Source organism: Monodon monoceros, unplaced genomic scaffold (assembly GCF_005190385.1).
Source record: "Monodon monoceros isolate NGI ecotype Baffin Bay Population unplaced genomic scaffold, NGI_Narwhal_1 Super_Scaffold_3, whole genome shotgun sequence".
Lineage (NCBI taxonomy): Eukaryota > Metazoa > Chordata > Mammalia > Artiodactyla > Monodontidae > Monodon > Monodon monoceros.
In genome coordinates this window covers 36,924,385-36,950,732 of record NW_021703780.1, presented here as the reverse complement: position 1 = coordinate 36,950,732, position 26,348 = coordinate 36,924,385, and the positions used below count along the sequence as shown (strand labels likewise).

The window sequence follows — 26,348 nt, the reverse complement described above, 5'->3', positions numbered from 1 at the left end:
GCTGGTTAGCGAGGACAAGGGTGGTGGGTAAACAGGCCTCATTTTCCTGCTGGTGGCCCTGGGTAGCAACACTGACCACAGAGAGCCCCAGAGAAAGGTAAGTGGCCTTTGGGGTGTGCTACCACAGGGCCTGAAAGGGAGCAGTGACTGAATTAGCCAACTCCACTCCCACCCCACCCCAGCTTCCTTTGTTGTGTGCCATTTCCTCTTGCCCAGCCTGAGCCTATGCCCTTGCCTGCGTAAACTCACACACAGCCTTGGTCAAAAATGCGTTTGAAAACCAAAGCTCTTTGCTGTCTTGTTTTAGATCCCAGACCAGGCTAGAGTTGCTCCTTCTTCCACAGACCCAAAATCTAAGTTCTTCGAGCTAATCCAGGTAAGCTTGGTATCTGGTGAAAATAAAAAGTTAGAGAGGCCTAATTAGATGTAGTATCACTGAGACCCCCAGATGCCTGGCCTCCAGAGGGCTTGTGCAGGGACCACATGGGTTCCCGGGGGCTGGGCTGAGGCCACCACAGATGGAATTTTTGGTGTAGGGCGTTGAGTTCCCTGGGAGCCCATCAGGCTGCCTGAAGATTCTTGGCCCGAGATGTGTTCTGTTCAGCATTCCCGCTGCCCAAAGGGTGGTGCTGGCTCTCACTCCCTGGCAAGTTTAGGGTCCTGTGAGTGTGCCTGCAGGGGAGACATGAAGTATGGGATGATCTTAGGCTGGGGAGCTGGTCAGAGGGCCAGGAGGGGCTGCCAGGAGAGCTCACAGTGGAGCTGGCCTAAACTTAGACTTCCTGTTCTGTTTCTGGTGAGTGGTCCTCAGACTTCTTCTGCCCTATGTTTTCCTACCACCTGACTTCCAGCTTTTCCCTGGGCTTTATTTAAATCTGGCCCAGATCATGGGCCATTGTGCTGGTTAGGGACTGGAGAATGAGGTTCAAGATGGCCTCAAAAAAAAAAAAAAAATAGCACGTGTAAATTTTTCTGAATGGGTAGAGAGATTACTTAGCTGCTTTCAAACCAACTGCTTGCAAGTCTTTGCCTTCAGTTTTAGTGAAGGGGAGGCTTTTATATTCTGGTGCCATTTCCTTATAGCTCTGGTAAATCGATCTGTACTCTGGGGACTCGGTGTTCTTTCCTTTCCCAGCCTCTCCTAATAGGCCCTAAAGGAACACTCCAAGCAGACAGAATTAGATCCCAGTTAGTACATTTGTAGGTAGAGCAGGGGGCATGTTTCAGACAGCAAGTGCTTCCTGTCCCTCCCCTCCCCCAGCCTGCCCTAACTCCCTGCCCCACCCCCCAGGCACCCGTACTGAGCGCCTGTCCCTTCCCCCAACCCAGCCGTGTTTTCTCTGATCCGGGGCTGCAGGGCACTGAGATCGACATCTTCAGCTATAAGCCCACGCTGCTTACTTCCAAAACCCTGGAGAAGATCCGCCCAGTGCTCGACTACCGCTGCATGGTGTCTGGCAGTGAGCAGAAGTTCCTCATCGGCCTGGGGGTAAGTCTGCAGCTGGCTTCCTACCCAGCTTGGGTGGTGGAAGCTTGCTGTCTGTCTGTGGGAATCTGGACAGCTGCCTGCCACACTTGGTGCACGTTCTCTTGGCACCAGGGAGCTGGAGCTTTGACCGCAGGGAAGGTATTTCTTGAAACTTCACTTCCTTTCTTCCTCTAAGTTAGCCAAATATCATTCATTCATTCTTTCTGTCTTTCATTTATCCATGTATTTGCTTATTCACCTCCATGTATCGCTAAAGGGAACACTGCCTCCTTTCTTGTGATGTGGAGCTTCCTAGGCTAGCAGGATGGTCAGTAGGCTAAGCTGGCTTGAGCCCATGCAGCTATTTCTTTGCAACACCACCCATGTCATCCCCTGTCTTTGGAGTCTAAAATGAGGTGAGGGAAAACCTTGGCAGTTCTATATCTTAATTGGGTAAAGTCCTCATTGCTCTTTCTTTTCACTCTGAGTTGTCTTTATAGTTTTATCTCTTCTTCCTCACTTACTTTCTCTGTGTCCTCTCACACTTTATCTTTTTTTACTTTCTCTCTGCTCTGCTCTCCAGACCCTTCACCAAACCCACTTCAGACATACACCAAGCTGGATCTTTCTTGAGGGCCTCTGATCATGAACTCAGGCCTCTTGAATAGTGCCCTGAGCCTGTTCCCTCCCAGTGGGACAGAGTCAGAGCTCTCCTCTTCCACTGAGGCAGTGGAGGACAACACTGTCATTATAGTGTACGAAGTATAATTGACTAATCTCTCTGAGACCTTTTCTTCTGGCATTTCCCAGCCCCGTCAGCTTGTAGCCACCAACTAAAAGCCCTTTTGAGAGCTGAGCTTCTCACCACTCAATGTCTTTGTCTGCCTGACCTGGCCCTTTCTCTCTGCCCATAGAAGTCTCAGATCTACACATGGGATGGCCGCCAGTCAGACCGCTGGGTCAAGCTGGACCTGAAGACAGAGCTACCTCGGGACACTCTGCTCTCTGTGGAGATTGTCCATGAGCTGAAAGGGGAGGTTAGAGGTGGTTCTGCTCACGTGTATGGCTCTGCCATCTGGGGAAGAGCTGGGCCTGTCCCTTCGCCCCCATGCCCCCTGAGTTAACTGGGTTATGTGTATGTGGTGCCTGAGAGGGCCCAGGGCCTGGCGAATGCTTTGTAATTGTTCCTCCTCCTCGAGTAGTTGCTCTAAGCCATGGCATATTCAGGTAGGGAGGACCACAGTCTCCTTATGTTTAGGAGATCTTGATCATCTCTGTGTAGCGAAGTCCCTGGTGAACCTGCTGCATATTTTTTAGCTGCTGATTGTTATTGACCAAGGATTCCTTGGGAAAGAAGCAACTTGTTATTTCCCATGAGCTTTGGGTATTACAGCCATACAGATAACTTTCAGAACAGTCAGTGGGAACAGTTGGCCAGAGTGGGAAGCCAGGTCCTGCTGGAGCACCATGGCGGCAGCCTCACTGGGTTTGAGATTCAAGGGGGCTCATCACCCATCACCTCAGGCCTCTGTCTTCTCAGAAGCATGGGCCAGGCTGGTGCTGAGAATCAACTGGGAGGGAGGTGAGAGAAATATCCTGTGTTTAGAGCCCTTCCCTTCCCCCGGCTATGTGTAGAATGGAGGCCAGCGTGCCACAGTGGGCAGAGTGAGCCCCAGGCCAATTCCTGGCAGGGTGGGCAGTGTACTTGTCCTTCTAGGGGAAGGCCCAGCGGAAGATTAGTGCCATCCACATCCTCGATGTCCTTGTGCTGAATGGCAGCGACGTGCGGGAGCAGCACTTTAACCAACGGTCTGACCTGGGCCCTGGGGGAGGGAAGGTGGGCCGGGGTGGGCCAGGGCAGCTCTATGGCGGCAGCCTCTGTGGCTTGGGCCTCTCCCAGGCTTTCTCTGCTTAAGAGGATCCTTAGAGTTTCCCTCTTCTACCCACTAGCTGGTTCCAAGGGCAGGGTGAGAAATTGGTGTTGACACTTCCAGTTACCAGGACTTGGGCCTTGATTTCATACATACTAGCACACTCTATTTTGCCTCAGCTGTTCAGATCAGCGGAGATGTTGTTTTAAGGTTGAGCAAGAGGGTGACCTTATGGGGAAGAGGGAGGGTCTTCTCTGAAGAATGTGTTCTGTTCTTGGTGGTCCCACTTAAGTCAGTTTATGGATCCCACAACTCCCACAGAGGTGCTTTTGTTCGTGGATAGATGCCTAATGAGTCGTTTAAAAGGGGGACAAAAAGGAGAGACATCTTACACCGCTATGGTGCTGAAGTCACTCCTAAGTTGGTTCATCTGAGTGGGTGTACTGTGGTATCTGTGGTTTGGGGTGAAGGAGCCGACGCACAGAATAAAGATGATGCTTGAAGTTCTGGTGGAGGTGACTGAACACAGCCGAAGTTACACTTCAGGAAAACCAACCAAGATGTATTGAAAGTAGAGGTCAGAATCCAGAGTGGGGGAGAGGGCGTTCATGACGACATCACTGGAGAAGGGCAAGGGTGGGCTTCCTGGGAGACATGAGTGCTGCCTCTTGGAGCAGTTCTGCTGCAGATTCAGGAGTGTACTCCCACTGGTGCCATGACAATGCCCTGGGGGTGTGGGTGCTGGTAAAGATACCCTTACTTGCCTCTGAGAGACTCTGTTTGGATTGTAGAATTCAGCTTGCTGAGAAATTTGTGAAAGCTGTTTCCAAGCCCAGTCGGCCTGACATGAATCCCATCAGGTGAGCAGATCATCTCTCCCCCCAAATCCTCCTCTCCCATTGCTTCTTTCTGGCCAGTGCCTGCCTCCCTGTCCTGTGAGGGCTGGGAGGGCTCAGTGGAGGAGACCAGGCCAGGCTGGCATTAGAGATCAGACTGCCATTGAGTGATTTGCTTGGGGGTGCTGGGTAGGTGATTCCTTTGCCCCAGAGTATCCCCCATCCTGCCTGTCACAGTGGGCCAACCTCCACAGGAGAGGTTCGTTCCTCAGGTTTAAGGCATCCTCATTTAAGACACACATGCCTCTGAGAGCACTAACACACCTTGTGAGCCACACATTCATGCTTGAATATCATTAGCATATCAGTCCCGGCCTTTTCATTTTTTTCAGGTAAGAAAAGGGTGCTGAGGGAATGGGAGTTTTTGAACATGAAAAAGAAAAGGTTGGTTTGAGGTAATGGGATCCTTGGTGCATGGAAAGAAGGCCATGGTTTGTTGCCACGTTAGGTAATGTAAAAGTTCTAGGCCTTTAGAGGGTAACAGTCAGGGAGCAGACAGATGGAACAGACTTTTCCAGTCTGGGCTGAGGTCTGAGGTTATTATCTTTGGGGCTTCATGTGACTAGAGACTGAGGTACATTTTATCAAAATAATTTTCATTATTCTTTTTAATACAGATTTACATAGGATTAAATCCAATAGTGGGAATGCACTTTTAGAAGTCTTCTGAAAGTCTAAAAGTAATTTCTTCTTGCACTTTAAAATGTCCTGTCTGCCGGTTCCTGAGAAGCAGCCTCCAGGGGTCCTGCCTCTGCTGCTTGTGACGGTCTGGTTGCTTGGCTTCTGGGCACCTTACTCAGTAGCAGTTCCAAAGGCGTGTTCAGGGGCCCCCAGAGGTGGAGGGCTGGGCATCAAACAGGAGCCTTGCATCCTGGGTAGGGGGCGTCTTCTCATCACCCCTAATGGTAATAGGCCTATTAGGACGATTTGGAAGCAACTCTGTTACAGGAAGGCCTAAAATCCATGTAGACAGACCTGGGCAAGAGTCTGGCCCTTGGTGTTCTGGCCTCTAGAGATGGTGACGGTGACCGAGGTTGGGAATGCTGACAGGCACATCTTCGTCTGCCAGACCTTCCTCTTTCCCCCACCTGACTTCCTGAACCATAGCTGTGCTCCCCGGGTGCCCTGGGGCAGGCTCCAGGGGGTGCTTGGCAGCTCTGAAACCTAGGGCTTGTCTGTGGAGGATGGCAGTGACAGGCTAGGGGTCCTCATTCTTGGTGGGTTGGGTGGTGCAGGGCCTGAGGCAGAAGGTGAGGATAGGCACAGCCTCCTGCCTACCAGCTGCTGCCCAGACAAGTGTCCCACCAAGAATCCTTTGTCAGCTTTGTCCGTCTGTCCACAGGGTGAAGGAGGTATACAGGCTGGAGGAGATGGAGAAGATTTTTGTCAGGTGAGTGACTCAGCCAGGGTAGCTTAGGATTTGAGAGCAGTTGGGGTGGGGGGCATGGCAGTGTCCAGGATTCGTTCTCTTTTTCTGTAGCGGTGGGTTAGGGGTGCGGTGGTGAGTTGCCCTGGTGGCTGCCTCTACCGCCCCCCCACCTCCTTTGCCTGCGTGGCTCAGCTGCAGCCAAGGGCCCCCCAGCTAAGAGCTGATTCAGCACTGTCAGGAGGGGAGCAGGGCGGGTGTGTGTCAGGCAGAAATACGGGCTCGCTGATGCTGTAACAGTTACGATTGTCCCTGCTAGGGGCAGAGCAGCAAGCTGCTTGAAACACTATAAATCCCAGCTCCTGGTGCTGACAGAGAGATTGAGCCTGGAGGGGTAGAGGGGGTGTAACTGCTTCCTCATAATCTTAGCGGTGTGCAGGGTGCTCAGATCTGAGGGTCTCATCCTGGGTGTGCCCCTGTGGCCACTGGAGCTGGGCTGGGTCTCAGTGCTCCCGAATTAACTCTTTAGTAGCCACACTGATGCCATGGGTGGTGAACTGAAGATCCAGTGGCACTCGTAGTCCGATCTTACCCTTACCCGTGTCACCCTGACACCCCGCAAACAGCAAGCAGCAACATAGCAGGGGCATGTGTCACTTCCCTGCCTCCATTGCTTAGTTGGGAGTTCAGAGCCTGAGTTCTAAACCCAGCACCGCACTCAAACTCACTTGCTGTGTGGCCTGGAGCAACTCAGGTCTCTGCCTCAGTTTCTCATGTTGAACTGAGGTAAAGTACTGTGGTTGGTTGGCTGATTTTGACATTAGCCAGAGACTAACATTAGGGCTTTCTCTCTCTCTTTCACACACACACACACACACACACACTCACGCTTCCTGTTTGCATGCCTACTCTGGAAAATCAAGGTTGGAAATGAAGATCATCAAGGGCTCCAGTGGCACGCCAAAGCTCAGCTATACAGGGCGGGACGACCGGCACTTTGTGCCCACTGGCCTCTACATTGTCAGGACAGTGAATGGTGGGTGATGAGCCACTGTTCCCTAACCCCACTCCCTCAGCCAGGGCAACTGGCCCAGACCCTACTTGAGCCAGAGCTAAGGGCTCCCTACTGAGGTGGGCATTGCTTTGAGGTGTATGTTGAGCGGGACTGTGTTCCCTGAGCCTCTTCTGTTCTTCGGTGGATCCTGGGGGGGTTGTGCTGGGGCTGGAGAGAGGGGAGCCCAACTTGTATATGCACACATGGTGTCCTCATGGCAAGAGAAGGGCCTTCGCAGTGGGCAACAGCAGATCCAGAAAGTCAAGCTTGGCCATTCGTATCACCTGTAGAATCCTTTTTCCTTAGTACCCTCTGGCTAACAGACTCCTACTCCCTCTGCCAGGGCCCGAGAGATGTTGCCCTGGTAGCAGGTTGGCGGGACTGGGGAGAGTTGTTGAGAATTATCTTAGTCGTCTTCCTGGAGCCCCTTTGGGCGGGTGATGAAGGCTGTGTCCTCACAGGCTCTTCTCCGGTGCTGTTTGGCGGGGATGGGAGTGGAGGAACGGGCGTGAAGGAAGGTATGCCCTTCATTGGCCTGACCTGTCCCCCATGGGTATTTTGTGTCCTTTCTGGGCTTCTTCCCCCTTTCCTTCTGTCAGAGCCATGGACTATGGGATTCAGCAAAAGCTTCAAGAGGAAGTTCTTCTACAACAAGAAAACCAAGAACTCTACCTTTGACCTCCCTTCAGACGCCATTGCTCCATTTCAGTAAGTAGCCGCCTTCCAGGCCTGCCCCCTGCAGCCCCAGGTACTCCTGCTAGAATGCCAGCCTGACCTCTCGGGGTACACCCGGGTCCTGAGACTGACTGCTGCCCATGCAGGGGCTTCCCACGAGGGTATGGCTGTGATGGTTGGGGGTCCTGGGTGTGAAGGGCCCGACCCTGGCCGGGGCGTGGGCTAATGCTGAGGTCCACAGTCTTGCCTTTGGACCCAGTGTGTTGCCAGATTGTTGGTCATAGGTTTCGACAGCAGCCAGTAGCCCTGATGTGCCTGTAATTAGCCACTGACACCAGTGTGTCACCACACTAATACTGTTCTATTAGAGCAGCAGAGACAGATAAACCAGGAATATCAGTAATTAAAGGATCCAGTAGGATGCAATTAGCAGCAGCAGAAGCTGTGTGTTGAAAAAAGCTGGTCCTGGAAGGCAGGGAGCAGGGCCTACTAGGTACATTTGGCTGCCAGAGGGAAGACGCTCAATTGGAGTCATTAGTGAGACCTGCCCTGCCCCCAGTGCACACACACACACTCTTAAGAACACCCATCCCCGAAGTCACGGGTGCCAGGGTGGGTGGTGAGCTCTTGGTCCTGCTCCACGTGGGTACAGCCCTCTGACCTCCCTTCTCCTCCCCAGCATCTGCTACTACGGCCGGCTCTTCTGGGAGTGGGGGGATGGCATCCGTGTGCATGACTCCCAGAAGCCCCAGGACCCAGACAAGCTGTCCAAGGAGGACGTCCTCTCCTTCATCCAGACGCACAGCGCCTGAGGATACCCTCCCCTGCCGAATGCCCTGTCGTTCCCTGAGCCTGGCCGTGAGGTTGGTGGCCTCCTCTGAAGAGCTCAGTTGGGGCCTTCTGGGACACTTTTTGGAATTCCCTCCCCGGAGCCCTGCCTGGGAACTGTCTCCCCTGCTGGGACTCAGCCTGAAGGATGTAGCTCCTACAGCACGTTTGAGGTCAGGGCCCAGGGCACATGGGGCCAGTGGAGGATGTGTCTGTCAGAGGGCAGCAGGGCTCTGCCATTCCTTCCTGTATCCTGTAGACTCACTTTTCTGAGTTCCACACAGTGCCCTGAGGGCGGCCATGCTCCTGCTTTGCCCAACTTTTTATTGGGCCGACCCTGAGAGGCAGGAGGCCTGCTGTTGTGAGCTGGCCAGGAGCAGCTGCTATATAAATCAAGGTTTTGTTTCTTTGAACTTGCTCTGTTTTGATGCCAAGTTGGAGATTTTGTCTCCTCCCCCTACCCTCTCCTGGTCTTCCCTGGAGTTCTTCCCAGCCCAAACCTCTGACCATCCCGCAGGCCGGGAAGGGAGGCATGTGGACCCCACATCTCTGACACCACGTCAGGATGCAGGTAGCATTGTCTGTCTGGTGGTAGGTGCGACTGCTTCCTGGGGTTGTAGAGCCTTTCTGGGCCTCACCCCTTTTGATCCAAACCTCGGGCAGCTCTAGAAGGGGAGGAAGCAGCCTTGAAGACCTGCCATTTTCTATGCGCCAAACAGTAGTGGCCCCACTGTAACAGAGGTCCTGTTGGGTTGGGTTGCACTCAGTCCTCTGGCAATCATGGCACTCCCGCTTGTTCCAGCCACCTTGCCACCCTCCCCCCTCCGTTTTTTCATCCCCAGCAGGAGGCACAGTTGCTTTTGTTTGTCCTTTTGTGGTCACTCCATTTCCTCTGTCTTGGCGGGGTGGAGGGGGAAGCTGGGCAGTAGCTTTGGGTGGGGGAGGGAACCTGTGGTTGTTTTTAATGGGAAATACCTCTCAGAGATGCTCCTGTGGGCTCTCTAGGGTCTCATCCCAGTGCTAGACTGGTTTCCATGGAGATAGAGGGCACTGAGGCTCCCCATGAGGTTGGAATTGACTCCACCTCAGGGGTCTCAGGCCAGCATCCCCCAGGCTGTCAGCAGCACCGCTGAGATGCTGTATTTCCACCCAATTCTGGGTATCAGTGTGTCCTGCAGAATCTTGGATCATTAAAGATAAACATATTTTTAATGCCTGTGTGGCTCTGTGCTGGGGCTTGTCCTTCGGTGCTTTGTGGTCTGGGACTTGCGTGAATGAAACAGCTTGGGCTCGAGGTGAAGGGGAGGAAGCTGTACTCAAGAGGGGAGAATAGAGGGTGGGTTTAATCAGAGCCTTGTCCAAGCTCAGGGCTGCTGTTTGCTGCCAAAGAGGGGCCCAAGGAAGAGTCAAAATTATGTGGCTCCTGTGAGAAGCAGGGATTAGAGGATGAATGAACCTACAGCCCAACAGGGCAATGTGACAATCCAGGATCAATGTGTGTGACTAAAATAACAGAGGCATCAGACCAATTAGTGCCACTAGACAGGGGGAAGAGAGAAAGGGAGAGATGGTTTCGCTGACCCCGCCAACCTCCCCTGCTCTGCGTCTGCACTGGAGGCCGTGCGCGTGCTGATGGCGCCTCTCCCTCTCTGCTCTAGGCTAGCGTTTCTCCACCAGTCCCATCACCGGTGCAGGTTCTCCCTTAGAGCCCGCTGCCTACACATTGCTTAGCTGCTTCACCTGGGCCCCCAGATTCCTTCCTTAATGTTTCACAGCCTTAGTTTAGCTCGCAGGGCAACTCCTTTCCTTGCGTTTACTTACTTGGTGTGATCTCGGCTGCCAAGCCCCTTCATCCTTTTGGTTGCCCTACTCAGCCTTACTCCAGCCTCCCACTCCCAGCCCTCCTGGCTCCTGTGCTGGGAGTAGAGGGCTGTGCTCGGGGGCGGTGGAGGGAGGGGAATGTCTGTGTTTGCCGCTCCTGCAAACCCCGCCTGATTTACTGGCCACTCACCGTTAAGTCTGTGTGGTCATTACCGTGGCTCCGGCTGCCCACTGGCTCTGCCACACCTCGCCAGACTTGCAGCCTCTTGAAGATGGATTAACTCCGCACTCCCGTGGGACCACCACACGACCACCTCAAGTCCCCAAGTTGGCCTTTGCTGCACAGGCTGCATTTTTTCTGCCATAATCACAGGCAGTGGCACCGACTGGAGGGCAAGACAGGGTTTGGTGGGGGGGTGGCGGACAAGTGGTGCAAGGTCTGCCTCTCAGCCCCAGCAGTGCCCAAGTCCTCGAGATAGCGCCCACCATGGTTTGCACTTTGCTAACGCCTTACTCCCCACCTAAGCTGGGGGCTTACCTTCAGGCCCCTCTCCTCCCTTGCATCGTGAATGCCACCCCACTGCCCCAGCTGCCACCAGATCATGACATTTACTCAGCACACAGAAGCAGCCAGGGTGGTTTTTATTGCCTTTCCCTTGGGCTAAGCCAACACAAAGTCCTTCTGGAGACTCAAGCCCCACAGCAGGAATGGGAGGCAAGAGGGGCTGGGCCAACAGGAAGCCCTGCTCTGATGTCTGGGTCAGGGAGAACTCTGGCCCTTGTACCTTGGTCCTCTTGAGGTTTGAAGGGCCTGCTTGGCCGTGACCACGGAGCTGAGGGGAAGCCTGTACTGACTGGAGAAATCTCAGGCTCACAGGGTCCAGTAGGCGTAGATAAGCGTCAGAAGGAGGAAGATGGCCACAGACAGCAGCATGTTCTTCCGGTTTTCTTGCCGAAGCAACGCCAGCTCCTTCTCTGGGAGGAAAAAGGGTGATGGACAGGTGGTCTGGGCCCATCTGCCACGCTCATCTGCCTCCGCCTATCCCACCAGTGGGTACACACACTGCTGAGCGCAGAGGTGTTCCCTCCCAGCTGCCTCCTTATCCATAAAAATGACCGTCCTCCTCGATCTGCCCAGATTTGGCTACAGATCCTGGCCCAAAAAAGCCCCAACCCCCAATGCTGCTCAACCATTTCTTTCCAAATGTAGTTGAAGATGGACTATGTGAGGGAGTCACAAAAAGGCCACACCTAAAAGCCAAGCTAGGTGGTGGCATGGCCTCACCAGGTGAGCCCTCTGGCCCGTCACTGGGTGCCCCCATGATGCTCCTCCTTCCAGGGTGTCTCACCTGGTCAATTAGAGACTGAGGGCAGCTGGGACCTCCTTGGGCCTGACACTGGAGTAGGAACAGGGTGGGCCCACACGACCAGTGCTTCTAGTCCTGCCCTGCTGGATGCCCAGCTCAGCAGGAACGAGGTATGCTAAGATGAGGTAGTTTGTGCCCACAAGGCAGGCAGGCCGCCTCTAGAGGAAACCAGCCCTGCTATTCTACAGCCACACTGTATCCATTCATATGATACACAGGTGGTTGGTATTCTGTGAGGGGGGAGGTGAGTGCTAAATGCTACAATTTTGTGTGAAAATTGCTAGGTTCGAGAGGGAACTGATGTCCCATCCCTCCCTGTGTGAGGAAGCAGGGAGATACCTGCAAAGCAGCTCTGGGCAGGCCTGATGGGACCCGGGTAGGGGTGTGTGACAGGCACCGTGCTAACAGTGTTGATTCAGCCTGGTTCCTACAGGAGGCTCCCTGCCATATGGACTATTCTAGGGCTGATTCTTGGCCAGGCCTGGCCCCTCAGGCTGAATAGAACAGACAAGCCTGAGGAGCCTCTGCAGACCCATTTCCTCCTGGGCTGCTGGGGGCAGCGCCCAGCAGCCACCCTCTAGCTCCGTGCCCTGTCTGGGCTCTACCTGGCTCTGCACCCAGCACCCAGAAGGTGGCAGCATTGCTCCACTCACAGTAGCCCTTCACAGCACCCAAGTGGGAGGTTCACCCTCCACCCTGGACCCCAAAGACCCTATTCCCATCACTCCATTGCAGGGTTTTCCTGGGAGAGTGAAGGTCTGGGAGGAGGGGGCAGGGAGGACAGACCTCCCAAGTCAGGGTGGATGTGAGGATCTCTTCACCTGGCCACAGCCATACCCCTTCATCCCACAGGAGAACAGACCCACAGGACTCTCCATCTCCCTCGGAACAAAGGAACAAACTTGCTCTTCCAGGATGCTGGGCCTTCAGTTGGTTCCTGCAACCCCCTGGGGGCTAGCTCTCTCCCAAAGAATGCCTTTGACCCCCATCACTTTGTGGGCTCCCTGGGCTGTCTGACCCTTCCTGATCCTAGGACGCGAGGGTGGGGCTGGTAATGGCAGGGAGCTTTCTTACCATAGTTGGAGGCTTTGTTCATCAGGCTGCTTTTCTCCTTCTCCAGAGAACTCCTGTGAGGGGGAAGGGGTCAAAATGGCTCAGGCCCTTTTTCTTTTTCCCACCTGAGGGACAGCTGGCACACCAGAGCAAGGGAGACAAGAGGAACATGGGCTCAGGTCTCTGGTGGCAGGGGGATGGGAGGGGTGGCAGTTGAGGGCTGGGGCCCCGGGACAGATAGGAAGGACTGGGGGATGTCGGGAGGAGCATTACCTGGCCTCTGAGCTCAGCTCTGCCCCACAGAGCCTGGAGTTCACAGCCTCCAGGTCTCTCCAGCATCGTGACAGCTTCTTCTCCAGCCCATCCATCTGAAAGACACAGCACACCCAGCAGGTAGAGATGGGTGGCAGAGCCTTTCAATTTTCAAGACAGCTGGGATCCTGGGAGCAGGAGGAGGGAGCCTCTAGGAGTCTTTGAACTAGCAACTATGTTTTGCTGTCCTCTACCTCCACGTGGTGCAGGCTGAGCCCACCTAGAAACAGCTTTGAGTGTTGCTCAGGGTCTCCAAGCTGCCCTGACCCACTGGGGCAAGCATGGGCTGGGGCAGATAGGAGCAGCACCCCCAGTCAGCTGTCTCCTCAGCACAGGCCCCAGCTGGGCCCCACAGCAGGAGCAACCAGAGCCCTGAATGTGGCAGGCACAGGCGGCTCCTAGAATGAAACGAGACAATGCAGGAAGCCTCTGCCTTTCCAAAGCATTCCACGCGTGATTAGACATCTAGGGGCCAAAAAGCAGAGGCATGTTTTCTCGTTGGTACACTTCATCTTAAAGTAACCTAAGCTGTAATAATATACATTTTTCCATGAGATTCAATAAAAGTTACTGACAGTACAGCTCAAAAACACTTCTGTCAGTTTCCGACTCGGTTCTTGCGCAAAAGCATTGACCATCATCAAGATAGCTGTAACTTGGGGGGGGGGGCAAAATAGCTAAGCTCCTGAAAGGCTGCGTGCCAAAGGTACCAGTTCTCCCATTTGTTTTGATTATAGTTTCAGAGATGTGTTCTTGGGGAAATAATTTGAGTTACGGGGAAATGTTTTATGAAATACTGGACTGGATCATCCAAGGTCCTGGTATCATGCATTTGGCTTTGAAAGTTCATCTGTGTCCATCTGTCTCCAGGTGTCTGTCTAATCGGCCACCTCTCTAGGCCTGGGCCTGTTCTTCTTGAACCTCTGCCCTGCTGGTGGGAGCCTAGATTTCAGTGGGTGGGAGTTCAGAGGGCCCTGTGTCCCTCATAGCAGCTGAATGAATAGTGCTTTGGGTCCAGCTAATGCTTGATTTTCCATATGACTTCACTCATTCTCACCACATCCCTGGGAGGAATAGCAAATACTGATACAAGCTCTATTTCACAAATGGGAGAATGGGTCCTCCAAATGGAATGACTTTTCTGAGGAGTCAGAGTGGAACACTCCTTTCCTTATCGGTCTCAGCCAGTTCTCTGCTCCAGTCCTTTCTGGAGTGGCCCCTGGGCAGACGGTAATCAATGACTGCAACTACGAATCCCATCCCTGGCCAGTGTTCTGGGGCCAGTGTCAGAGTCACACTTGAAGACTCTGGGCCTTCTGCCCCTCCCCCTGGCCAGTACCCATCCCAGCCATTCTGGGTCAGCTACTTTCCCTCATCCCAACGCCCAGCCCAAAGGACACACCATCTACCCCCTTCCCTGCAGCCCCAGCCTGCTGCCAACTCCAGCTCTGGAAGTAGGGCCCGGTGGGAGGGAGCAACTGCAGAGCCTTGAGTTTAACTGCTTGGTTAACTGTGTCACTTCTCTGCTAACGGGCACCAAAGGGAGGGCTGTCCTGGGAAACAGCCCCAGCCAGGAGATGGGGCCTGTGCCTGGGATGCCAAAGGCCATGCTGAAACCTGCGCTGTAGGGAAATGAGCACTGGAAAGCCAGGCTCAGGGAATAGCAACAGCCTGATGTGAAGGTTAGTGGAGACGGAGCCGGGAGGAGCAGGTGCTTCAGGCCACCATGAAGCCTGCCCTTCATAGCAGTACCCCCAACACACACAGCCAGCCCCTCAGTACCCTAAGACTTGCTGTTTCTACCTCCCGGTGTAGAAACCACAGAGCACCAAATTCCACGCTGGGTCCCACACAAAGCTTGATTCTGGATGCTCTACCTCCGTGAAGCCTTCTCTATGGCCCTTGGCTGGAGAGGTACTGCCTCCTTCCCCTGGCTGATTAACCAAGCCTTCTCTCATGAAGCTGAGCGCATACTGTGTCATCCAGCTACATGTGTCCAAACCTCATCTTGCCAAACTCTGGGAGCCGCTAGGGCAGATGATGTAAACCTGCAGCCCAGTGGTCAGGTCTAGCCCAGATCGGCCCATGCCACTTGTGTATGTGACTGCCTGGCCTCTAAGGATGCCTGACTTTGTAGCTCCTGTCCTAGAAGGCCCGGCCCACTGCAGTCCTTGTGTTTGTAGCCATGGAGGAATGAGTAGGGTTGGGTGTGGGTGGGGCCCAGGGGCTGGGCTTCATGTGGCACCGGGAGTCTAAAATCCTCCCCTCATGCCCACAGAAGCTGGAAGAAGCTAGGAGAAGCAGCTGTATGTGCACATAGATTATGTACTTTGTGGATTACCCAGTGCAAGTATTAGTCCTAGGTTAGATTTCTCCCTGCCCCACCTTTGGCCAGCCCCTGGTTTGCATGTCATTCTGGGGAGGAAGTTGGGGGACTTCCATCCCTAAACACCTCTACAAGGCTACCAAGGGCCCAAACGGGATAACTGGGCCAGAGCGAGGCCAAGAACTCATGCTCAGCAAAACCTTTAAATTGAGGTTGGCAAACCACAAGTGGCCAAGCTGGTCTGCTGTCATGCTCTGGGCAGGGCCTGTGGAGCTGGCAGCTAGAGGCCTTTATCTGAACGAGCTCAATCTATCTGCAGTTCCATGAATACCCCACTTTCACTTACCACTTTTTAATGAGCTTAGACAGACTAACACAAATCAAGGTTTTAGGGACTCAAGTTCTAACCTCCCTCTATGAATATTTATATCCTGCTGCAGCTCTGATTCCCTTCTAAATATCAAGTTCTCCTCCTTTATAACCCAGCTGCTTGATATGGGCTGAGTGAGGGGGAGTCTGGGACTGTCAGGAGGCTCTTCAGTAGGCCACAGACCCATCCTCAGAAGGTGACCCCACTGACAGTTAAACACCCTGCAGCATTTGTTGATGCAGAAGCCAGTTCTCAAGCAGCTACAATAACGGGTGGCAACATTCTAGTGACCTACTGGCCGCAGATAAGGCAGGGAGGGAGGGTCAGGATGCATCTTTTAGTTGTGGCTGGGGTCGGGAGTGGTGGCTACAGAGCAAAGCTAGCCCAGCAAGATGGACCCAGAAATAGGGGAGAAGACCTAGGAAGTGGGCCTTAAAAGAAGCCCCTAGTTGGCTTTTCAGTCAACTCTCAATGACATGCACATAAATAATGCACTTCACAGATTCCCCAAAACAAATCTATAGTCCTTGATTAGCTTCCTCTCTGCCACCAGGCTGAAGGCAACAGAGGACAAGATAGCCAGGACCAGGAGAGAAACACGGGTTAGGACCAGAATAAGGAGACAAATGTCAAGAAGATTCTGGAAGCATAAGGGTCAGAACTGGGCAAGCAGTTGGGAGCCCAAGTGCTCAGAGGCCTGAAATTGTAGTTCCTAAAAAGTGCGGTAATAAGGAGCGTGGGCTGTAGTCAGATGCCTCAGCTGGCCGTTCACCTGCCGTGTGTCTAGGTGACTTCCTTAATTCGGTGCCTCAGTTCACTCACGTGTAGAACAAAGATAATAATGTTTCCTATTTCAAAGAACTGTGAAGATGATATGAGGCAATACGTGTAAGATACTTAGTACCCAACACACGGTGATGGTATAACAAGTGTTTGCTAGCATTATTATCAGAGAATGGTTTTCATTAGATCTGTAGGGAATAAAAAGAAAATTGAGTTAATATGTGGCAAGAGTAAGAGGAGACAGAAGCAGGGGTGCGTGATGGAGAGTACTCTCCATTGGTCACTGGCTGGCAGCAGCAGGGAGGGGAGCCCCTCTGGCTCAGATATGGCCATACTGATTCTATGGAGGGGTTCAGCAGGAGTGGGGCCTGCAGGGTAGACCATCACAATAGCAATGCCTCTACAGGCCAGCCTCTCCAGCTGGCTCGGGACACGGCATGCTGGGAACCTCATGATCCTGCCGGGGGTTGAAGCGCTGGGGTGGGGTCTGGAGCTGGTGCCAAGCTGTAGAGGCTCGGCCTGCTGGAAGCTGAGGATGAGAGGTCTAGGGCAGTGTCTAAGGGCAGAACAGACTCAGGTGTGGTCTGGGCCCTGGTGGGCATCTGAGGAGACGTGGAAAAGCAGGTGGAGCCTAGCAGCTGGAGTGCAGGTTCACTGACGCCATGGCTCTACAGCGCCTGGTGCCCAGCTAAGCTGGGAGCAGGAATGCAAAGCCCCAGGACTAAAGCAGAAAGAGGCCCCATCAAAGAGATCTGACCAACTCCAATGGGAAGAGGAGGTTACACTCTGGAGGCCAGGGAGGCTCCCAGGACTCCTGCCCAACAGGCTGGATAGTAGGTCAGTTGGCAGGAAGGGCACGGCTGACCCAACTGGTTCAGTTCTGGGACTTCCCTGGAGCTGCAGGGGGCAGCACTGCTGGCTGTGACCATCACAGGTAAAGTAATAGCCAAGGTAGGGACTGAGACTGGCACTCATTCAGGCACAGAGTCGGGGCAGAGAGTGGATGCCCCTGATGTACAATAACATGGACACAAGGAGTGTCCATGCATTTTACGTTTATACTCAGAAGACCAAGTGTCCGTTTTTATACAGGAAAAAAGAACAGTGTGTCTACTGATGACAGTCAGTAGGTGAAACGGCTGCAAAGGGACCCGAGGAATCAGCAAGGCAGTGGTGTGAGCTCCATACCAGTTAGCCAGCTGTGCCTTCTGGCACGTCACATAGAGCTGAGGACCTGGTAGGTGTTGTGTAAACCTGTGTGCAAGCAGTTCAGGGGACTGGGAAATAGGTGGTGAATATGCAGGGTGTCCTGGTGGGAAAGTCTACGCTTGACCCCAAGACCAGAAGTAGCTAAAACCTGCCCATGGAGACTGCTGGTCTGAGCCTCGGCAGGGAAGAAGGGAGGAGAAGAAAGGGAGGCAGAAAAGATATATGGGGCAGGGAGTGGAAAGGAGCAACCCTCAAGTAGGAGGGAGTTGAGGGCCCCAGGAGAGGCCCTGGAGACAGGATCCAGGAAGTTTGTACTTTAACAGGAAAGGCCCACGAGGGATTCCTCCACAGTCAGGATGGGAACCGCTGCCTTTCTTAACCAGGCATGGACTGGGGCATCGGAGCCTGGTGGGTGGCTTCAAGAGTGGGCAAAGGAGCAGGCTCAGTGAGGAGAAGTATAAGACCAAGAATTCTCCACAGAGGTGGGGATGTTTCCTGCAGAAGAACTTGAAGTTCTGAAGTTAGACTGACAGTCAAGATCAGCAGAGGCCCCAACCCCAGCCAAGTGGGGCCACTGCTCCTGCTGGCAGTCATCATTGCCAGGGTCTCTTCCTGCGGCCTTCCTCCAGGACCCCTCCCTCAGAAGCAGCTCTGAGCACTCGGCTGGCAGTTCAGTAGCCCTGAGCCAGCTAAGCAAAATCACCTCTGCTACCTGACTTGGGGAACAACACCCTATTCTCAGAGCTTTAGGGAAGTCTCCCTGGAGTCCTATATGCCATAAAATCACTGTGTTAAGAGAAACTGTAAAATTCTCCCGGAATCCCTGGGTGGCGTCTTTTCAGGAATGTGGAGCCTCCCAGTATGGAAGCCCAAAATGAGGCCTCTCTGGGGGCAGGGAAGGTGAGTGCCATCTCGCACACAGATAAGTGCCCAGTACCCAGGTCAGGCCAGGCCCGCGGGGGGCCAGCTCCAGGTCTGGCTGCTGCCAAGGCCTCCCAGCAGCTTTTATTCTGCCAACAAGCACTATTGAAGGTGGCTGAATGGTGCTCCCACAAGCATCTTGACAGCCTGGGAGGTGGCTCCCTGCCCACTCCCTAAGGAGCCACTGTCTAGGGCCCAACTTTCTTCTGGGAAAGGGCAGAGGCACCCTTGGGGCTTGGCACTGCCAGGCAAGCCACTGTGCTTTCTGGTTTAGGAAGTTGTTTCCGGTCTTGCTGGCCTTGCTCTTGGGAGATTCTGGGCTGTGAGTGACAAAAAGGGGCTGGCAATGAGTTAACCTCAGGAGTCAAGCAGCGGTCATGGGGCATATCCTGCACCTGCCTGGCCGGGTCCTTGCTGGGCACCAAGACCTAATAAAGAGCACAGTGTCAAGGTACCTGAGCCCAACTCAAATCATGGACTTTCACATGTCTGGATGGCACAGCACAAGTCAGAACAGTCTCTGGAAGCCCAAAGTCCACAATAATACCAGTAGCAGCCAACACTACGGTAGCAGGCATATGTGCCAGGCACTGCTCTAAGCACCTCACATGACTCCCTCACAGGACACTCACAATAACCCTGGCGGGAGAGGAGTAGCATCAGTATCCACACCTCGTGGATGAGGAAACTTGGGCTGCGGGGATGAAGTAACTCGTCCAGGGTCACGCAGCCAGTACCCGGGGTAGCGGGCGGTGGGAGTCGGTGCTGTGAGCTACCACCACACATGGGGGAAGCTCAGAGGCACCAGCCCAGAGCCACTCTTAGCTCCTGGGCATAAACTCCGCTCCTTACACCCTGGGCCATGCAGTTTGTGGGCAGCTTCCCACATGCTCCCCAATGTCTGCAACAACTCTGCAAGGAAGGGACTTTTTACAGTCTCCCTCCCTTTTACAGAGGAACAAACTCGCACATGGAGAATTTAAGCAAACTGCCCTGGGTCGTGTCACTGGGAAGTGGCAGAATTGGGGTCTGAATCTGGGTTTTTCTGCTTCAGAGCTTATGCTCCTTCTACCTCTTCAAGCTCTTTCTCCAAAATCCCTCATGAAAACATTCATGACAAAGAAGGGTTCTGTGGAACAAAATCATTCCACATCCCAGTCAAAACCCATTTAAGCTTGTTGATCTGGCTTTAACAGATTCTCTACTCTGAATAATCTTGTATAAGGGCTTTGCTTGCTTTCTGTCCACATAACAGATACTCACTGTGAGAGGAGAACCTGATTGAAATCTGTTTGCTTGGAGACAGTGAGCGTCTCCAAGCCCAGCGTCTGTCCTCACATTGAAGGCAATTACGCTCTAACTCTGGGCATCACAGACATCCCAGGCACCCTCCCCCAAACCGCCTACGCTGCCAAAGCACCCTCCAAAACACACGCAAAACAGACCCGGGTTTGAGAAGGAAAAAGGTGGGCTAGTTGGGCCTGATAAACCCTCCTTTCCCCAAAGTCTTTCTTCTCACTTGCTAATAACTCACAGCCCAGAGAGTGGTGTCAGCTGTTTCAGCTCCAGCCCCAGCAGTCTGGGAACCGGATTTCTGGAAATCCACTCATTTTCACATGTCAGGGAAGCCCCAGAATGTTTATTATAATGGGTAGAGAAGCCGGACCGCCTGTCCAGATGGTCTCTGGCAGGAGAGCAGGGGCTTCCCATCTGGGGCCTTGAGGCCACACAGCCAAGTAACATGGGGGTCACGGGCCTTGCTTTTCCAGGTGACTATCCTCAAACCCCAAAGGACCGATTACCCTGATACGGCTTAAGGGACGTGCTTCTGTGGAGGAGGCTCTGTGAGGGCAGAAAACAAAAACCTCCGCCATGGCTCCCAAATCATCAGAAGTTTCTCTCCCAGGCTGGGCAGATGAAGACAATAAACCTTCCCAGTTTTTAATCAATGAACAACTTCCAGGAAAAGCAGAGAGCCAAGGGACTTGTCATTTCTCTGGAGAGTCACCTCCCGCCCCAGGTCAGGAACGTGGAGGTCCTCTTGAAGCCCGCGCAAGCTCCGAGGGCTTCTGGTCTCTGAGAGGCTCTGCAAGCAGAGGCACGTCAGTCCTCACCTGAAGACTTCAGCTGTCCCTGGGCCAGAACGTTGTCTGGGGTTTCTTTTCTCTTCTTTCCCCCAATATATATTTTTTGATAAAGTAGCAAAAGCTTCTTCATCGCTGAAAGGCTCAAAGCACTTTTCAAGAATTGGCATCCACCCCGTGCCTTATGAATTCATTAATTAAGATGCTGGCAAACAGCCACTCCACACATGCTGACATCCAGCCGTGTTAGGTAATGAGGTTTTAGTCTCCTGACCCCCATCAGATGGAGTGGAGCCAGATGCAGGCTGCTGAGAGAAATCACCTGCCCAATGGCGACCTGTCGCTTGTGCCTGGCAGCAGGTGAGGCTCATTTAATGGTCAGCCGCCCTTGAACTGTGTCTGCAGGCCTCAAGCCTTTCTCCCAGCCCTGACTGGGCAGCCGCCAGCAAGACAGTGTCCAGCTGCCTGCTCCACTGCGGGCTCCTGATCTCTCACCAATGAACCACTCAATCGGGCCCAGAAGTCAGGGGTGAGGGTTCAAGTGCCTCCTCTAGCCTCTCAAAACCAATTCAGTAAATATTTATGGAGAGTCCACTAGGCTGCTTCTATCCCTTGTCTCAGAATATCAGTAGGTTCCTGTCAGCCTTGTAACAGCCTGTTCCAGGACTGAGACTGTCTTCGTCCCCACTTAGTGCTCCTCCCTGCCCCCAGGGAGCTCACAGTGGTGGCTGACATTACACAATCACAAGTGTCCACACTCCTCTCTTCCTGGTGCTCATCCTGCTTTGGCCATTTTTTTCCACTCAACCTACCACCTACCCTTCATGGTCACTGATCCTGGCCCCTTTTCCTGATAAGAATTCCAGTGAATTTTAAGTAACTCCCATTAGGGCTTCCCTGGTGCCGCAGTGGTTGAGGGTCCGCCTGCCGATGCAGGGGATGTGGGTTTGTGCCCCGGTCCGGGAGGATCCCACATGCCACGGAGCGGCTGCGCCCATAAGCCACGGCCACTGAGCCTGCGCGTCCGGAGCCTGTGCTCCGCAACGGGAGAGGCCACAGCAGTGAGAGGCCCGCGTACCGCAAAAAAAAAAAAAAAAAAATGACTCCCATTAACTTTTATTCCCTCTAGCAGATACTACTAGTTGCCCAACACAACATTGATTTCCTACCCCTCCTCCTTTGCCTGCTTCCACCATAGAAGTAAGAAAAGCTCAACAGATGCTTTCCCAGCCTCACTGCAGCCAGAGGTGGTCATGACCAGTTCTGGCCAATGAGATGTTCCAGAAGTCGGCTGGGAGACGACTGAGAGAGCTTATGCTTTGCTGATAAAAGGGAGAAAGATTGTTATAGTTTCTTTTTCTTTTTTCCCTGACTTAAAGTTGAATATGATGACTGGAGCTGTGGCAGCTATCTTGTGACTAAGAGGAAACAGCTAAGAGAATGCAGAAACACCAGCCCTGACATAGCTGAACCTTTGAACCAATGCCAGTAGCCACCTCCCTCCAAATTTCTTGTGATGGGAAAAAAAAGTATATTCTTGTTTGATTAGGTCACTGAGGTCAGTTTTCTGTAACCTGTAGCTAAAACCTTTCCAAACTGACAGATTTTTGTACCAGGGACCAGATCCAACCAAGTTATCCCCTTAAAGATGTCAACTAAGGCACTGCACATCTGTTAACTAAAGACCAACTGGCTGTTGAAACATTTAAGACACTAAGAATGGTCCAGCTGTGGAGGAAAAAAAGTACAATGACCAAATAACAGCTCATTACTATCCAGAAATTAAAAAACAGGTTTTACATCAGCCAAAATCCTATCAGTTTAGACTGAAATGCATCCTTTCCCTCAGCCAGAATCCTCCTATCAGTTTAGACTGAAATGCATCCTTTCCCTCAGCCAGAATCCTCCTATCAGTTTAGACTGAAATACAACCTTTCCCTCCTCTCACACAACTTGAAAATCAGTACCAGAGCTGGTGATTTCTCACCTGAACTATAATTCTCTCTTGTTATTCAGAATAAAACTCATAGCCAGTTTTTCCCAAATCTGAGATCTCACAAGGTGGCAAATGAGTTGGATAAAAAGGCCTTGAAAGGAGCCACAAGTTGGGAAGGCTGGGAGGTGCCTTGGTGTCCTGGGAGGTGACTGCCCCGTACAGCTGGCCCCAGCCAACCCTCAGGGGGAGTGCTCTGTAATTGCTTCATTACAAGTGGAGGCTGTTTGCAGGTGCTGAGATCACTCACTTGGAGTTTTACTGCACTCGTCCGATTAACAGTTTTGATTAAATCACCACTTCATTGGCTTTGAGCACACGACTTTTAATAACAGGACAATATCTACTGCTACTGAGCACCAGAACACATTCAGTACTCAGATCCGCAGGGGGCAAAGGAGGAACAATGTGAGGAGATGGCTAGATGCCAAGTTTTTTCTCAGATGCACAGTGGCAGAGCTCAAATCTTAGAATATCCAAGCAAAAGGTAACCTAGACATCAAGAAGGCCAATGTAAATATCTATATTGGTATTGATAGGTTAAAAAAATAAAGGGGTGAAGGTGACTGGTATACGGCCCTAGGACAGCATGTACCCCACCAAATTCAAAACACTTTTAAAACCCGTGTCAGCCAAACAAAAGACATCTATGATCATCTATGATCTATATGTGGACACAGTCAGCGAGTCTGTGTCTGTAACCCCTGCTGAAATTCAAGTCCTTCATGTTACAGATGAGGAAACTAAAGTCCAAACAAGGGGGCTGACACAGCCACGATGGAAGGACGTTGAAAGAACTACGAAGGCTACTGATAAGAAAGCACTGTTTGTTGATTATCCACCCTGTGCCGCACATGCTAGGCACTTTACAAATATTGTCTTATTTAATCCTCAAAACTACACTGTGAGGTAAGATGGAGTCTGCTGAGGAGAATTGGGCTGTCCACTAAAATACACTCTTCTTCCACAGCAATGGAGCTGTAGTTGGGCACGTGGCCTCCTAGCTGATGAATGCATTTCCCAGTTACCCCTTGCAGGTTTTGCATCTTAGCTGCATCTTTGCCAATGGAAAGTGGGCACTCTGGGCCCAGAATTCTTAAGACAGTGGGTGTGCTTTCTCCACTCTCTCTTTCCCACCAGTGGATACCTCAATGGAGTGCAACCTAGTTTCATTCATGAGGTGACAACAGGCCCCGGCCCCCAGCAGAGCCACAGGATGGAAGGAATATGGCAGAACCAACACTGTCCTGGTACTCTAGACCAGGGGTTGACAAACAATGGTCTGTGGGCCAAATACATTCCATGACTTGTTTTTGTAAATAAAGTTTTATTGGAACACTCTCATTAATTTATGTACTGCCTATGGCTGCTTTTGTGCTAAGACATCCTATCTGGGTACAGCTGACTCTCATTATTTGTGGTAGTTATGTTCTATAAGGTTGCCAACAATGAATTAGCAAATACTGAACCAGGTTAGGTTCTGGTGAGCCTAGGGTCACAACATTTTTATCAGCTGATCAATACAAAACCTTGTTTTGTATGTGTTTCTGTTTAAGGAGACCTTATTTAATACATATTGTTGATTAATTAACACTGAACTCACATCCCACAGGACTATAACTCACGCCTGAGAAAGCTTATCTAACACACATATTTTCTCCATAAGGCATGTCACAGTCTTCTTGCACTTTGGAAGACTAAACAAGCACTTCAGCACTACACTCAAGGGCCATTTTAAACAGCAAAATCACCAAGAAAAGCACAAAAATGCAAGAAACTTGGCAGTAAATAGACCAGAAAAAGGACACTTGTTTACAGCACACAGAAGAGCTGAAAAATAAGACACAGCATTGCCTTGTTCCACCTTACCGAGACACATGGGCCTCAGGTGAATCAAATCTTGACGCTGAGTCAGCCTGTTAATTACTACAAAAGCGTTTCAAGGACTGATTTGGGGGTTACAAGTACATTTTAGCAAGTAGACAAATGCACAAATACGGAATCTGTGAACAATGAGGATCAACTGTAGTTGCAACAGAGACCATGTGGCCCACAAGGCCTAAAATATTTACTATCTGATCCTTTATAGACAACATCTGCCGATCCCTGCTCTAGCCTGTCAGAAAAAAAAAAACAACTTTCTTGTTCTTGAAGCCACTGAATTTTGGGGTTTCTCTGTTATAGCAGCTTATCATGTTCTAATACAGGCTATAAAGTCTAGACTAGTCCCATTTCAGAGTGCCATCTCATTTTAGCATCTATAGTCTCTCTTACAAGGAGATTCACATTTCCATCGTTTTTTTCCCTACCAAGTTGGCCAATATTTCTCAAGGGGTGGTACTAAAACCTCCTGCATAAACACTGGTGTAGCTTGTTAAAAATACAGATTCTTTGTTAAAAATACACACCAAGTCCTACTGAATTACTCGGGGTGGGGGAGACTCAACTCTCCATTTTTAAAACAGATGATTCTTAATGCGTTCTTAAAATTGAGAACCACTCAACTGGTAGTAAGCTCAATAAGACAATTACCCAGTATCTTTCTTGCAACCCCAGGGAGGGTGATCTAAGTGAACAGTAACACAGGAGAAACAAGATGCACCAGAAGGCAAATCACCTGTGCTTGATTCTCGGTGCCTCAACCGTTTCAACGGTTGGGCTCTACTTGAAACCTCAGGTTTCCCATCTGTAAAAATCTCACAGGCTTGTAGCGAGCGCAAATAAAGTAACAAATAGCAGCTGCCCAATATGCATCAATTTTCTTTCCTTCCGTACGCAGTCAATTATTTGTAAGCTCTTTGCGAACATCACCATTCCAGAATTCTCTACAAATTCCCACAGGTTCCCAAAGTAATTTTCAAGCTTCATGCTTTAGTACCCCGGAGGAAAAATTCCCCATCTCAAGGGACAGTTAAGCCACCAGTAATACATTAAACAGTATGGGGGTCCCTCACTTCTGGGGGTGCCCTCATCTACAGGTCTCTAACCCTTTGGGATCCCCTCACCTGCGAGTACCCAACCCTTTTGGGTCCCCTTCACTTAAACGTCTCCCCTCAGGGCCTCGAGATTTCGGCGTCACGCCCTCTTTGGTGCTCCCCTTACCTGCCTGTCTCTTCCTCTCTGGAGGTCCCCTGGCCTTCTGTTCCCAGCTCTCGTGGCCCCTCGGGCTCTCCAACCTTCGGTTACCCCAGCGGGCCGTGTCCCAAACCCACGTCGCCCTCGCTTCCTCCCCTCACTCCCTCCTCCAACCTGCAACCGGGCCGACCCACTACCCCGCCGCGGGGAAAAGGCAGTTCACGACGTGGCCCAACCCCCATTTCTCCCCCTCACCTCTTGTGCGACGCCCAGATTCTCCCGCTTCTTTTTAGTCATGTTACTTGCCGGGTTCCCCGAGTCGTTATTGGACTCGCCCACCGGCGGCGCCACGCATGCGCAAACCCCTGTGATTCTCCCTCATTGGCCGCCGAGAAGGCGGGAGGTGGGACTACTGGCGGTGTCCATCTAATTGGGGGGCGTGGCCAGCTTGACGCGGCCATGTTTATGAGGGGCAACCGCTCTGAGGCTTCAGCCTAGCGGGTGGTGGGAAGAGGATAACTAGATTGGCCCGGGAGGAACGATGGCCCACCCAGGGGTGGAGCTGGCCCTTTCCTTACGAATCAAAGGCACTTTACAGCCCAGAGAGGCTGTTTCTTCACCCCGTCGTCTTCTGTACCCTTCTTCCTTTTTGTGACCACCCTGCCCAGTTTGAGGCCAGCTCCCATCCCTTCAATTCTGTCTAGTTCTTTCTGACCTTCAAGGCCCATCCTGAAGCACTGATCCTCCATGAAGCCCCATCTTGAGTCTCTTGGCCCTTTGGGAGCTGATCATGACCTTCTGTTGTCATTCCTCCTTTTTGTCTGTTCTTACTTATTTTTCTTGTTTTATTGTAACAGAAACAGCCTACAAACGTCA

The 26,348-nt window shown here is 52.1% G+C and overlaps 2 protein-coding genes across 7 annotated transcripts in view; one reads left to right on the top strand and one right to left on the bottom strand.

The window, feature by feature from the left end:
* CMTR1 (cap methyltransferase 1) overlaps positions 1-9,370 on the top strand; it is a 58,528-nt gene extending 49,158 nt beyond the window's left edge. For 2 of the 5 annotated variants that reach the window (XM_029241947.1, XM_029241946.1), the window contains exons 16-24: positions 308-376; positions 1,358-1,489; positions 2,383-2,505; positions 3,186-3,277; positions 4,131-4,199; positions 5,578-5,625; positions 6,525-6,637; positions 7,117-7,363; positions 8,010-9,370. In XM_029241947.1, coding sequence (XP_029097780.1) covers positions 308-376; positions 1,358-1,489; positions 2,383-2,505; positions 3,186-3,277; positions 4,131-4,199; positions 5,578-5,625; positions 6,525-6,637; positions 7,117-7,363; positions 8,010-8,142 — 1,026 coding nt within the window. In that variant the 3' untranslated portion in view covers positions 8,143-9,370. Of the gene's footprint in view, positions 1-307; positions 377-1,357; positions 1,490-2,382; positions 3,051-3,185; positions 3,278-4,130; positions 4,200-5,577; positions 5,626-6,524; positions 6,638-7,116; positions 7,364-8,009 lie in introns of those variants that run through there. The other 3 variants (XM_029241948.1, XM_029241949.1, XR_003796573.1) reach the window with 3 other exon arrangements.
* CCDC167 (coiled-coil domain containing 167) lies at positions 8,743-25,787 on the bottom strand. Of its 2 annotated transcripts, XR_003796577.1 has the most exons (5): positions 25,728-25,785; positions 12,673-12,767; positions 12,421-12,473; positions 10,765-10,954; positions 8,743-10,365 (listed from the first exon to the last, which is right to left on the bottom strand). XR_003796577.1 is itself a non-coding variant. In XM_029241953.1 (4 exons), exons 1-4 carry the CDS (start codon positions 25,767-25,769, stop codon positions 10,851-10,853), a joined length of 294 nt encoding a protein of 97 aa, XP_029097786.1. In that variant the 5' UTR covers positions 25,770-25,787; the 3' UTR covers positions 10,384-10,850. The 2 variants fall into 2 exon arrangements, 1 of the variants encoding a protein (XP_029097786.1); XM_029241953.1 differs by lacking the exon at positions 8,743-10,365 and having other exon boundaries at positions 10,384-10,954; positions 25,728-25,787.
* Positions 25,788-26,348: the final 561 nt, after the last annotated feature.

What these genes read in the sequence shown, in the direction of transcription:
- CCDC167 (XM_029241953.1), bottom strand. Translation starts at nt 25,769, where the DNA reads ATGACTAAAAAGAAGCGGGAGAATCTGGGCGTCGCACAAGAG. An exon ending in GAGCTGAGCTCAGAGGCCAG is followed by an intron (nt 12,474 to 12,672) that starts GTAATGCTCCTC and finishes TCCCCCTCACAG; the next exon opens with GAGTTCTCTGGAGAAGGAGA. An exon ending in GAACAAAGCCTCCAACTATG is followed by an intron (nt 10,955 to 12,420) that starts GTAAGAAAGCTC and finishes TTTTCCTCCCAG; the next exon opens with AGAAGGAGCTGGCGTTGCTT.